Here is a 14,564-nt window from a genome sequence, read left to right as displayed (position 1 = left end):
CACGAATGCAAATATAAAGAGCTGAGAGGAACATAATGTTACAAGAAAGCCAACCTTCCCGACAAACAGAAATAATTCCTGCTTTTCTGCTCACCTAGATACTTAGTCTTGGTTGGCACTCCGTTCACCATCTTTACCTTCCCAGCTGATGTAAATGGTACACCACTAGTACTGTATACAAGATGCCCTGCAGTAACTCACCCAGGTTCCTTTGACAGCGCTCTCTAAACCCTTACCAACTTGAAAGACACTGACAGATTGCATCAGGTTACCACCAATTGCAAGTTCCCTTCCAGGGCTCATACCATCCTGATTTGGAACCTCATCACTATTCCTTTCACTATCACCAGGTCAAAATCCAGAAACCCTGTTCCTAACAGCACCATGGATGCCCTTACACCCCAAGGACCATGGCTGTTTGAGAAGACAGCTCACAACATGTTCTCCTGGACAATCAATACTGACCTAGTCAGTGATTCAACAGTCCCATGAACACAGAACACAGAACGACCACTCTTTGCTTTATGCACTATTTATTCTTCTACAATTTTACCCACAATGTAACAGGATATTTAAACCTGTAAACAAAGAATTCAATCATATGTAATTTTCTCAGGAGGATTTTTTTTATCTATCCCTTAATATATACTCTCTTACAATATGAATCGGCTACATTCAGTGGATGGGGCCATCAGTTTGGTCAGTTGTTCTTCTCATTTAACACAACAATGGGTAAGTGTTGCCTGGAGCATTACATTATCTCAAACACATGCTTCCATGGCTTTCAGTAGCACCATCATCCCTGAGGTTATTGTGGTAATCTGGACTGAAAGAAAAAAACACTTGCAGGCAACTTATAAACATAACAGCAATCTTTGAAACCTGCAATCATTAAAAACAGTTTAACAGTTTACAATTCTTTGCAAAGAGGAGGCACACAGAGTTATTGTCAAGAAATCATTACAGAATCATAATTCTAATGAACCAAGTTTACAAGGAATTCTTCACATCACTGTACTATATTGATTGGGAGCGACGCTACAAGAGCATTTTGCTGTCACAACTGTTGTGGGAAAAAAAAACAAATCACTCAAATTGTTTCCTGCTTGTTTCTACTTTGTCATCTTCTGCAAATGGCTATGATGCGAAGAAATGGAAATGTTATGGATTTGGTGGTAAATTATTAATCCTCAGGTTATTTAAGAACCCTGTGGGTTCCTATTTATCTGTTTATAATTTTCTGCTTGATTACTGAGGCCTGAAAGTTGCCTTGTGTTTCCTGTGTTGTCTGTAATTGAGCTGAAGGACTGTGGGGAAATGTGAAACCATCATCACATTCTGAACAAATTCAACCCTGCAACTCAGAAGTCCTTTTACTGGAGCTCCCTGCAGACCAAACCCAATGGTTGCTATCCCTTTATTGTAGCGTGTTGATGAAAACAATCTTGAAAGCCTGGTGCACTTTGTGAATGCAATTCTGCCTGTAACATGGTGGATAATGCTCAGCTGATCAGCCCAACTCTTCTGTAATAAAACTAAAACAGCTTGACAGGGACTCAGCCATATCTGACCTATCTTCTGCACTTCTACCCTCATGCCTTCTCTTCCCTCCCACACTGATACATTCCCCCTGGTTCTCAGTGACCATCCCACCAGCCTTCACATCCAAAAAGATTATAAGCCACCATTTCAGTCACCTTCAACAGAATGCCACAGCCAGACACATTCTTCACCCCTCCTATGTCAGCATTCAGCAGCAACCGTTACCTTGGGAATACCCTGGTCCACTCCTCTTACATTCCCAACACCATCCCACACTAAACACCTTCAGGAAGTAAACCAATGGAAGTGAATCTTCTTAAATGGAAGTGAGTCACGGATTCAGAACTGTGTTCTGATCAGAAAGTTTCTTTGCCAATTCTAACAAACTTTTTACGATATTTCCTAGAATCAAAATTCACTTTTTAGAAATGGCAAATTCCTTCAGAATATGCAGCAAATAAGGAGCTGGTTAGATTTCAGGAAGATCGTGTACAGTCATGATGGGCAAAGAAAGCTGGCTTTATATCTGTGAAAGCATAACGTTTATTCCAAAGTGAATAAGCAGAGCCATTGTCAAACATGCTGCTGAGTATAGACAAGGAGCCAACAAACAGCAGAGTTGGACTAAAACAGAATGTGCTGGTTAAACTCAGCAGGTCTGGCAGCATCGAAGAAAGCACAGTTAACATTTTGAATCTGATGACTTTTCCTGAACTCATGACAGCAAGGAAAAGGTGGTGTTTATGCTGAGATAGGCGTTGGTGGTGGTGGGGGGTGGGAAGAAGGGGCGGGTGGTGGGGAAGAGGGAGGGAGGTGAACGGATAGGCAGAGTCTGAGCCCAGAGGACAAAATGAGCAGGCTGTGCTGAAAGCAACACAGGTCGTGACAGGACCAAAGTTTGGAGGTGAGAGGAAAAACATGGAAGGACAGAATCAAGCTCTAAAGTTATTGAAGTCAAAGTTGAGTCCTAGAGGCTGCAGATTACCAAAGTGGAAAATGAGATGCTGTTCTTCGAGCTTGTGCTGAGGTTCACTGGAAACTGCAGCAGGCCTGAGATAGAGATGGCAGTGTGTTGAAGTTGAAGCTCAGGGTCGTATATATAGCAGAACATAGGTATCATGCAAAGCAAGCCACCCAACCTGTGTTTTGAACCCCCAATGTAGAGGACACCATGTTGACAGCAGCAAATACAGTAGACTAGAATGAGTGAAGTGCAGGAAATCACAGCTTCACCTGGAAGGTATATATAGGGCCTTGGATGGTGAGGTAAAGGAGCAGGTGTTCCACCTTCTGTGATTGCACAGGAACATTTTGAGTCACCAAATTCAAAATGTTAACTGTGCTTTCTTCGATGCTGCCAGACCTGTTGAGTTTCACCAGCACATTCTGTTTTGGTCCAACTCTCCTGTTTGTTGGCTCCTTGTCCACGCTCAGCAGCATGTTTGACAGTGGCTCTGCTTATTCAGTTGGGAATAAACATTATGCTTTCACAGACACAAAGCCAGCTTTCTTTGCCCATTATGACTGTAGACGATCTTCCTGAAATCTAACCAGTTCTTTATTTGCTGCATATTCTGAAGGAATTTGCCATTTCTAAAAAGTGAGTTTTGATTCGTAGGAAGTTTGTTAGAATTGGCAAAGAAACTTTCTGATCAGAACACAGTTCTGGATCTGTGACTCACTTCCGTTTAAGAAGATTCACTTCCATTGGTTTACTTTCTGAAGGCATTCAGTTGAATGACAGTAACCCAGAGTAAAATCAATAAAATGAAAACTCTCAAAAGCATTCCTGTAATTTTGCACAGTACTTGTTGTGTAGTTTGAGATCTTTGGAAATATTTTCTGAAGTAATAATGTCGGAACTATTGAACTGTCAGGTTTTAAGCTTCCAGCCCCTCACCACCTATCATGGGAACCAATCCCCTTCTTAGTCCCACTTGCTGATGTCTGTGCATGGTACAAAATAAGTAACTAAATTAATGGGTATTTTTTTCGCAAAAGTTCCACAAAATGCACCTAAATGCCCATACAAAATGTGTTCAAATTGCTTGTCAGCAGCTACACAAACATAAAACCCATATTTGCAATTTCAATTCATGGCAGACTGTCCATCTGCCTTTGTACCCTGTGTTTTACACCAGTACTGCTACACTGTTGGCCCACTGTAAGTCGAAAGAGTAGATTTCCAAACAGATGTCGACAGCAAAATTCGAGCAGCGTTTTTGCCTGTTTTGTTGCCTCACTGAACTAAACAGGCTGAAAGCCTGATAGCCCCACATATGCAACAGAAATCCACTCACTTCCACAGATTCCATCTCTCTACCAATTACAGGAACAGGCTTAGCAGCTCAGTCAGGTTACATTCACCAGTACTACTTGCCCAGAATGTTGATGTTGTTCCATATTGCTCTGAACCAACACAGCCATTTGGGGAAACAACAACAAAAAACTCATACAAGTAAGGTAGCAGAAGTTTTCAACCTGTATTTCAATTTATATTTTGATAAGTATACCTCCTTCCATAAACCTTCAATCCTGTGTTTTTCGTCTACTTGCACTGTGCTTTACAATATAATAAAGAAAAGAGGTGGCCTAGGGAGGATAAGATCATTTCACAACCTATACCTACAGCCATTAATCTTCTCCAAACAGTTACTTATCCAGGAAATTTTCTTAAAAAGAGATTAGCTGCCTCAGCCTGAGCCGATATTTTTTTCTGAAGCCTATAGCGCCATTCTGGTGAAGGGCAGGGGTCAGCGGTGGAGTAGAGAATTTCTTGTAATCCCTTAAATTCAATGAAGATAGTCACAGTGTACATCTAAGGATACTTTTCCGCTTAGCATATTAAATACATAGATCATGTGCTTGCTCAGTCTTCTAAGCTTCTGACAAAACACCTATTAAGATTCCCCGGAGGCTGATAATCGATAAAGAGAAATAACGTGGTGGTAAATGTTTTAGTTTACATCGCACCACCAACCCACCAGTGCTTTTCGACTTTGTGAAAATGACAGGGTATTGATTAAATCTGTGTGTAACTATTGACAGCACATCAATTCCACAACAACCATTGACAATCTGTACCAGCCAAGAAAGTGTGTCTTGCTCCAAGACAAATAAAATAAGTCATTTTATGACAGTGTTATGTTTGGGAAATGTAATCTTTTATAGGATTTGGATTCGAGAAAGAAATTGCTTTATTTAATCACTTTAATTCTCTCAAAAGTACACATAGACATGGCCATGTTATCGTCAATTGTCCTAGCAAAAATAAAGGGCTTCAAGGGAAGCTGTCTACATCAGGTTGAAGCGAAGGTTGATCACACTTGTCAGATTTTCACAATATCATAGTCCAACCAAACTCTGCTTAGCTCAACAACCAATGTCAAGTGCTAAATGAATAAACTCATCAGTTTTAAATGTAACTGATTCTGGCTCTAACATGGCAAGCTGTTATAGGATATACTTTAAAAGACAAAATATATTTGCTACTGTACCTGTATGAAATGGGATGATACATGCCAAACTGTTCACTATGTGCAGTAGCGTGACTGACTCCTGCATCAAACGTGAAGTTTGTTTTTATAAAATAACTAAGCGGTTTGGTGCAGAAATCATGAGTTGTTCTGCCTTTTTCAAATTTTAACTAATTTCCATCAGGTTGGAGCAGATTGGCAAAAACAATAGTATTGCATCTGAAAATGTGTGACAAAAGGATTTCTAAATTCTCCTTGCTGTCATCATATCAGGGAAGGAGATGGCACTAAAGACAAGATCATCTTCTTCTGATCTTATGTGTGCAACTAACACACTCCATTCATTGAATATGGCCTCCCAGTTCCTCCTTTGGGCTTTCACTAACTCTCAAATTACCTGTAGGATAAGGAGTCCTCAGAGCTGAGAGTTCTATCGCAAGATCATACATTAATTTTTACTTCACAATCATGTGTCTTATGCAAGAGATGTTCAAGAGTTGGCTTAACGACATTGTTGTTAAATAAACAATGGGGTCATTTTAAGTAACAGATTGAATTCAAGTCCAGTAATGGTTCAACACCATCATTTAACTCTCCCCATTGGTTATCGAGCATATATTTTGTCCTATTATGAAACAAGTTCTGGGTGCTCTTGTGATGCTGTGGTAGTGACCCTATCTCTGAGACAAGGGGCCTGGGTTAAAATTCACTTCACATGATGAAGGAGTAGGACTCTGAAAGCTCGTGATCTTAAATAAGCCTGTCGGATTATAATTTGGTGTTACGTGACTTCTGACTCTATCCGCCCCAATCCAACATCAGCATCTCCACATCATGTGGAGTGTGTGTAATAATATCACTGGACAGGGAAGAATTATGAGAGAAATGGGTTTTCGTGGCACAGTGGTAGTGAACCTGGATCTTCTGAGGTAGGGATAAGTTCCACCTGCCTCAGACATTGCATCACATCATGTCTGCACAGGTCAACTAAACACATCTATACATCTGTCAACTTGCATTTTCAACTGATTTGAAATGAGTTTGGTAACAGCCGGTTTAATGCAGCAATAATCAGAAGTGAAATGTCTGGGAACCAATGGAACAGAATTCTGACCCTAAGTTGCCTTGTTCTTGCCGGGTGAACTAGGTTAAAGATAGCTAGGGAGTTTCAGAGTTCCACTAGCTGTTTGTTGACACCAGTCTGAAGGTTTGGTGCTGCAAGAATAACATTCTCAATGTGTGAACGACTTGGATGTTTTACAAAGGTCTGTGCACAATCATCTAGGAACCCAAATAGTTAAGTGCTTGGCCAGGATGTCATGCAACCAAGTGGCTTGTCACTTCAACTTTCTTGCTTCAATGGATTGAATCTCATTAGAATACAACCATGCTATTAACTCAAGTAGCAAATGACAGATTGTGGAATAGTTAAGTATTCGACCTCTGAGGTGGGATAAAAGCTGACATAGACACAAACTAGGAGAAAGTACGGACTGCACATACTGGAGATCAGAGTCAAAGAGTGTGGTGCTAGAAAAGCACAGCCTCGGATGCTGCCTGACTGCTGTGCATTTCCAGCACCACACTCAGACAAAGCTGTCTCATTCACTAGCTGGACAGCATAGTAGATGAACAAAATATGGCACAGCTCTGACAGTGGGTCTGGGGAAGTATCTAAATCCATACGCTAGGCCTAGTAACAGAGGGCACGAAGGAGTAAAATGAGTAGAAAAGAAATTTGCCTGTAAAATTGAATGATCTCACAATATCAAACAAGACATCATACTTTTATTGGTTTTTGCAAAAGCTGTCAAAATGAAATGTAGTCATCCTTTTGTTGCTTTGATTTTATTTTACATTTACAATCCCTCTGAGTCATATTCTTGTAGTTTCAAAGCAATTGAACCAGTTTAGGGGAGACTGCATTCTAATCCTAGAAAAAAACTGTTTTTTTTCCCTCTGTCTCTCTAACTCTAGTCCACTGGGAACCCTCCACATAAAAACCCTATCAATAATTCAGGTGTTCTGATTACTTTAAAAGTTCCATTGAATTACAACTACAAAAAAAATGTCTGTTTGACGTGAAGATGAATGTGGATGGACACTGCAGAATGCTGGCAACCTGTAGATCATGTCAGAACAGATTGTAACTTTATCATTCTGTCACATGGAATAATTTAAACCACTTAATCAGTCAGAACCACAGTGGAGGAGGTAACATGTCATGAATTCCAATTTTACAATCTGTCAAACATGCAACAGCATTAACAATTTTTTTTCCAGCCCACAAGACTAACCACAATGTTTGTTTCTCTCTTTCTCTCTCTCTCTTCTCTGGGTCCCTCCTGCTGTTTCCAGAAAAGAAATGGTTTACAGATGAACCTGATAACACCTTCCCTAGGAACATTCAGATCAAACCAATGAGCACTCACATGGCTAATCAAATCAATCAGTACAAATCGACCAGCAGTTTGATCCCACCCATCAGAGAAGTAGAAGATGAATGTTGATGCCTGTGTGAACTTCGGTCTGAAGGAGAGACGTTGTAAAGCGCCTTTGACAGGATGCTGGCTTTGACGCTCCATTGATCTTTGTGTTCTATCACAGACAGGTGAAGGATCATGGACTCTACACCACCAAGAAATAATAGTCTGCCCTTGAAAGTTATCTGCTTGTCCAGCATGGAATCACAGGTTTTATTGGATTATTTTGCTGATGACTTGAAGACAATCGACACAGACTGAATATTATGGCCATTTATGTTTAAAAATGTATTATTTTATAAATGCAATATCTGCCATCTTCAATTTTGTAGCTTCGCTTACCTTCTGTTTGTGACCAGACTCTTATTTTGTTCCTCTTTTGTTTCCCCTGTGGAGGATGAAGGTCACAAAAATATTAGTTCAATGCACCCAATCCCTCAACAAAAACAGTTTTAAAAAAAGTACACTTCTAGCTGCAGCAAATGTTGCCTGATAACTAGCATGCTAGCGCTACCAGAATATATGCTGTTATCTATCCTTGTATTGAGATAGGGCGTAGACCAAGTCCTGTATTAAAGATTGTTCCACATTACAGCATCACCATCTTTTCATGATTCTGTTCTGATTTGTTTTCTCTGTGTAGATGAAAGTAAACCTTACAAGGTCTTCTGGGACCGAGAACACTGCAAGCCAAGAGCTTTTCTTTCCTAACACTGTTCATCCTCTCCATTCTTAAGCTTGTTTTAAAAGAAAAATTTTGATATACTTCAAAGTAGTTAACACATATCAGAGAGATAGTAGATCTTACTTTGCAGTCAATCCTGGGAGGATAAAGAGACAATGTTAACTCAGCAAGGTAGGAAATATTAATGCAGAGTTGTCTGAAGCAAGTCTGCGCGCACACACACAGTTTCAAGCAGCTCTTATTGATTCAAGGAGTTCAGTTGTGGTTCCTGGTGTTACCCCCACCTCCCTTGCAGTATCGAAAGCCATCTTGTCCAGTATCATGAGGTCAGAGGGGATGGAAACAAGCAAAACTGAAAGAAAGCTGGACCGGGCCTACTGCAAATTCACGTCAGGAAAAGATACAATGGCAGGCAACCCTATTGTTTCTGCATGCCCTGCTGTGTCAGCTCCATCAGTTATAGACTCTGACTTTAGCTAAAACTATCTCAGCTTTAATGTCTGTTCTCCAGCTGCAGCACTGAACACATCCATATCGCTACCCAACAACACTATGTTCTGGAGTGATTTTTGAATTGTGATTACTTTGTTGTTAAATTTTGTAGGAAGTAGAGTGAAACAATTGTGAATAAAATATATCAATATTAATTGGATTGTTAACAAGGAGAACTTGCTAGCCTGTTTTCAGGATTTGCGCTTCAGCACCTTCCATTCAGTTCGACTCTTTCATGATGCCAGAGTCTGGGAATTCAGTGGATGACTACGTAACAACAATAAAACAAAAACTAACTTTACTATTCTTACTGAAAAATGCACATTTTCAATATTTTAGCATGTTTTCCATTCTGCATTTATGCACTTTTATTTCTGTCAGTTTTTGTTTCCTCACTCCCTGTGGTTCTCTTTGCTATCACCTCTTCATCATCAGCCTTGAAGATGGAGAATTCTTACAGGGAGTGATCTTTTTCTCTTAATTTTTGTTTTCGGTTTGCATTTTTTTTCCGCTTAGTAATTAGAGGAGATAATATGATGGTGCTCAGACCCGACCTACCTGGCTCTGTCATATATGATATCTGGTGATAATATTTTGTCTTGTACAAAAAGAGTTTGTACATATATTGTACATGGTTTCATTTTGTATTTTTTCTCAAATTAAAATTGTTGTATTTGTGTTCAATGAAGCAATGTTGTGGGATCTTTAGAGTCTCTGCTTTAATTTCACCAAGTGTGTCAGATTGTAGTCAACAGATGAAAGGCCTTTTGATGTTTGCATTTTAGGTTTAGGTTTTATCGTCACGTACTCAAGCGTGGGGTACAAGAGACTCAAAATACTTTGTTACAACTGGTATTTGCCATTTCTTTTCTCAGCTAAAATCCAGAAAAGTTAGTGGTTAGCACTACTGCCTCACAGCACCAGGTTCGATTCCAGCCTCAGGCGACTGTCTGTGTGGAGTTTGCACATTCTCCCCGTGTCTGCATGGGTTTCCTCCGGGTGTTCCGGTTTCCTCCCACAGTCCAAAGATGTGCGGGTCAGGTGAATTGGCCATGCTAAATTGCCCATGCTAAATTGCCCATAGTGTTAGGTGCATTAGTCAGAGGGAAATGCGTCTGGGTGGGTTACTCTTCAGAGGGTCGGTGTGGACTTGTTGGGCCGAAGGGCCTGTTTCCACACTGGAGGGAATCTAATCTAATCTAATCTTTATTCAGGTTGATTCTATCCCCATAAGAAAAAACCTTTGAGATGTAGCAGAGGTCGGTGCAGGCTTTTAAGAGGAAGACAATGAGATCAAGAAACAACAAGCGAAGAGAGGATATAGGCCTTTCTTCATGACATGAGTTCTATATTTCCCAATTTACAAACTAGGACAAACTTAGAAAGAATTGAGAGTGGGTGAGGAAGAACTAAAGTGGTTTCAATGGATTAGGCAAGTTTTGTAATTCAGCAAATATATCACAGAGACAGTAGGAAACACCTGGGTGTTCTTGTACACTAGTCACTGAAAGCAAGTGAGCAGATACAGCAAGCAGTTAGAAAGGTAAATGATTTGTTGGCTTTTTATCACAAGGGAATCTGAGTACAGGAGCCTTGGATGTCTTGCTGCAACTCTAAAGGAACTTGGTGAGTCTCTACCCACAGAACTGTGCCCAATTTTGGACTCCTGACTTAAGAACACTTGCCATAGAGGGAATTCAGCAAAGCTTCATCATAGTGTTCTCTGGAACAGTAGGTTTGTCATATGAGGAGAGATTGAATTGACTGGGCCTGTATTCATTTTAGAAAAATGAGAGATCGCATTAAAATTCTGACAAACTGGCAGAGCTGGGGTGGAGGCAAAACCAGGAATGATGGTCGCAAAGTTGGCTATAGAATAGATATGAGGAGAAATGTCTTCACTCAGAGGGTGGTGTACAATGTAGAATTCTTAGCCAGATAGGAAGGTGAAGGCTAAGTCACAATATGTTTAAGAAAAAAAGATGGATTTCATTGAACCACGCAACTCAGTTCCCACATTTCTCCGTATCCTTTGATCCTTTTTGCCCCAAGTTCCATATCCAACTCCTTCTTGAAATCCTAACATGTTTGGCCTAGACTCCTGGTGACTGCGAGAGGCTCACCACTCTCTGGGGAAAGATATTTCTCCTATCTCACTCATAGAGTCATACAGCACGGAAACAGACCTTTCAGTCCAACTCATATTTGCCAACCAGACATCCCAATCTGTCCTGGTCCCATTTGCCAGCACTTGGCCCATATCCCTCTAAACCCTCACCACTTCCTCTGGCAGCTCATTCCACCCTCAGGTCTTTAATAAATCTTCCCCCTCCCACCTTAAACCTATTTCCTCTAGTTTTAGACTCCCCACCCTGGGAAACTATTTACTCTATCCATGTCCCTCACGATTTTATAAATCTTTATAAGTTCACCCTTCAGTCTCCGACGATCCAAAGTAGTAGTCCTGGCCTATTCAACCTCTCCTAAATCTTCCAGTCCCAGCAACATCCTTGTAAATCTTTTCTTGCACCCTCTCAAATATAACAACGTCCATCCTATAGGTGACAAGAATCTTACGCAGTGTTCCAAAAGTGGCCTCATCAATGTCACAGAGCCAGAGTTATACCACATGAAAACATACCTGTACAGCTGCAACATGAAATTTCAACTCCTTTACTCAGTGTGCCAAAAGTCATCTTCATCATCCTGCCTACCTATGACTCCACTTTCAAGGAACTATACACTTTGCACCCTTGGGATCTCTTTGGCACTCTCCCCAGGGACCTACCATTAACTCTCTAAGTCCCGCGCTAGTTGTCCTAAATGGCCTACCCCATATCCTTATATGGTGACCCCCCCCCCCACCATTATCAGGAATACCATTCCCTCTGCATCTGTTCTATCTAGTCCTGTTTTAAACCTTTATAGGTTTCTGTGAGATCCCCATATATTTTGCTGCACATATATATATATTTATGTATGTATAGTTGCTAGCAAACCCCAGCTAATTGTTTCAACATCTCCTCATTGCATTCCAGTCTGGGAAACCTTTACTACACTCCTTCTAAAGGAAAAGCATCCTTTGTCAGTTAAGGAGACCAAACTGCACACAATATTCCAGATGCATTCTCACCAAACCCTGTATAGTTGCAGCAAGATACCCCTACTCCAATACTCAACTCCTCTCACTATGAAAGCCAACGTACAGTTTGCCTTCTTTATTGCCTGCTGCACCTGTATGCTCACTTTCAGTGAATATTGGCACCCATGTTTCATTTCACATTCTCTTCTCAATTTATAGTCATTCAGATAATAATCCACATCCCTGTTTTTGCTACCTAGGTGAATAACCTCACATTTGTTCACATTTTACTGCATTTGTCAACATACTCAGTCTGTCCAAATTAGACTGAAGCATCTCTGCATCCTCCTCACAGCTCACCCTCCCACCCAGCTTTGTGGCATCTGCAAATTTGGAGATACATGCTGGCACTTATCTCTGTAGTAATCACTACCTACCATTTGGAAAAGACCCCTTTATTCTTTGTTCCAAATCTGCCAGCCAGTTTTCTATCCATGTACCCCCAATCTTTGCCCCCATGTTAATTTTACATACCAATGCCTTCTGTGGGACTTTGTTGAAAGCCTTTTGAAAGTCCAAATAAAATACATCCACTGGATTCCCCTTTATCAACTCTATTAATTACATCTGCAAAGAATTCCACGAGATTTGTCAAACATGATTTCCCTTTTGTAAATCCATGCTGACTCTATCTGATCCTTCTATTATTTTCAATGCTCAGGCATTAACCCTTTTCCAATGGACTCTAGCAATTACCCTACTAAGGACATTAGGCTGACTGGTTTTCTCTCTGCCTCCCTTTTTGGATAGAGGAGTTCCACTAGCTACTATCCAATCTGTAGGAACTGTTCCAAAGTCTACAGAATCTTTGACGATAAACACCAATGCATCCATTATTTCTAGGGCTTCTTCCATAAGTACAGTGGAATGTAGATTATAGGTCCTGGGGATTTATCTGCCATCCATCCTATTAATTTCCCAACACGTTTCCTTACAAATCCTGATTTCCTTCAGGTCCATCCTCACTAACATTTTCGGTGTGTTATTTGTGTCCTCCTTTGTGAACACAAAGTAATTGGTCAGCCATCTCTTTGTTCACCATTATAAATTTCCCCTATTTCTGACTGTGAGCGATCTACATTTGTCTTCATTGATCATTATCTCTTCATGTAGCTATAGAAACCATTACAGTCAATTTTTAAATTCTCTGCTAACTTACTCTCATACTCTTTTTTCCCCTTTCTTACTCAAACCTTTTGCCCTCTTTTGCTGAATTCTAAACTGCTCCTATTTCTCAGGTCTGGTGTTTTTTTCTGGCAAATTTGTACACCTTCTTGGATAAGATACTATTTTTAATTTCCCTTGTAAGCCTTGGCTTGGTGACCTTTCCAGTTTTACTTTTGAACCAGACGGGAATGAGCGATTGTTGCAGTTTACCCGTGTGTTCTTTGAATGTTTGCCATTGTCTTTCCACCATAAACCCTTTAAGTAACGTCTCCCAATTTATCATAGTCAACTCGAGCCTCACATCATTATAGTTTAGTTTATTTAGCTCAGGACCCTAGTCTCAGAATCAACGGCATCACTCTCCATCTTGATGAGGACTTCTATTATAGTCACTGATCCCCCAGGAACCATGCACTGGCCAATTACACAACACCCAGTCCATGGTGGGGGGCCTGTTCTGTAGTTGGTTCCCCAACATATTAGTCCAGAAAACCATTCTGTGTACACTCAAGGAATTCCTCCTCTCCGGTATTGTTACTAATTTGATTTGCCAATCTATTTACAGCTATGACTCTAGTAAATTCACCCATAATTACTAATGTTCCTTTATTGTAAGTGTCTCTAATTTTCTGTTCAATGCCATTCCCAACATCACCCCTTACAGTTTGGAAGTTTAAATACATCTCCATTTAGTGATTTTTGCCCTTTGCATTAATTTCCTCTTCAATCAGCAAGGCAACTCCACCCCTTTTTTCCTTTTTGTCTGTCCTGCTTAAATACTGAATAACTCTGGCTATTAAGTTCCCATCCCTGGTCACCCTGCAGCCATGTCTCCGTAATCCCATTATGTCATGCCTGTTTTAATTTATTTGAGAGATTAATTCATCCACATTATTGTGAATACTTTATGCATTAAAGCACAACGCCTTAAGGCTCGTCATATTAACATTACTTGTCCCACTATTTTTTATTGTGTCCTTGTTTAATCTGGCCCTTGATTTCTTTGCCTATCACTCCTCTTATTCCCCTCTCGTCTTGTGTTCTTGTCCTTGATTCCCCTCTGAGGCCTTGCATAGGCTACCATTACCATTTTAGTTTAAAGCCTCCCCAAACACTCTAACAAACTCTGCCTTCAGACGTGAGTCAGCTGTTGCCCAGGTATAACCTCTCCAGTTTGTACTGGTCCTACCTCCCTCAGAACCATCCCTAATGCCCCAGGAATTTGAAACCCTCCCCTTTGCACCATCTCTGCAACCATGTGTTCATCTGATATATCTTGCTACTCTGACGAATATGTGGCACTGGTAGGAGTCCCAAGATCACCCCCTTTGATGTTCTATTTTTCACCTTACATCCTAACTCCCTATATTCTGCTTTTAGGACCTCATCCCATTTTAACCAATGTTGTTTCTACCAATGTGTATGACACCCTCACCCTCCAGTATGTACTGTAGCCACTCTAAGTCATCCTTGAGCAGCAAGGAGGTGATGTACCATCCTGTAGTCCTGTCTGTGGCCACAGAATCACCTGTCTATTCCCCTTACAGTCGAATGCTCTGTAATTGTCCCATTCCCAC

General features: G+C 40.6%; 1 protein-coding gene across 4 annotated transcripts in view; it reads left to right on the top strand.

The window, feature by feature from the left end:
• kcnma1a (potassium large conductance calcium-activated channel, subfamily M, alpha member 1a) overlaps positions 1-9,259 on the top strand; it is an 858,112-nt gene extending 848,853 nt beyond the window's left edge. For 3 of the 4 annotated variants that reach the window (XM_060854015.1, XM_060854014.1, XM_060854016.1), the window contains one exon: positions 7,377-9,259. In XM_060854015.1, the coding sequence (XP_060709998.1) occupies positions 7,377-7,528 (152 nt within the window). In that variant the 3' untranslated portion in view covers positions 7,529-9,259. The remainder of the gene's footprint in view (positions 1-7,376) is intronic. The other variant, XM_060854009.1, reaches the window with a different exon arrangement.
• The last annotated feature ends 5,305 nt before the right edge of the window (positions 9,260-14,564 follow it).

The sequence above is a fragment of the Hemiscyllium ocellatum genome, chromosome 43 (genome assembly GCF_020745735.1).
Source record: "Hemiscyllium ocellatum isolate sHemOce1 chromosome 43, sHemOce1.pat.X.cur, whole genome shotgun sequence".
Taxonomy (NCBI): Eukaryota; Metazoa; Chordata; class Chondrichthyes; order Orectolobiformes; family Hemiscylliidae; genus Hemiscyllium; species Hemiscyllium ocellatum.
The sequence above is the reverse complement of the archived record's forward strand: the minus strand, read 5'-3'. Positions and strand labels throughout refer to the sequence as shown.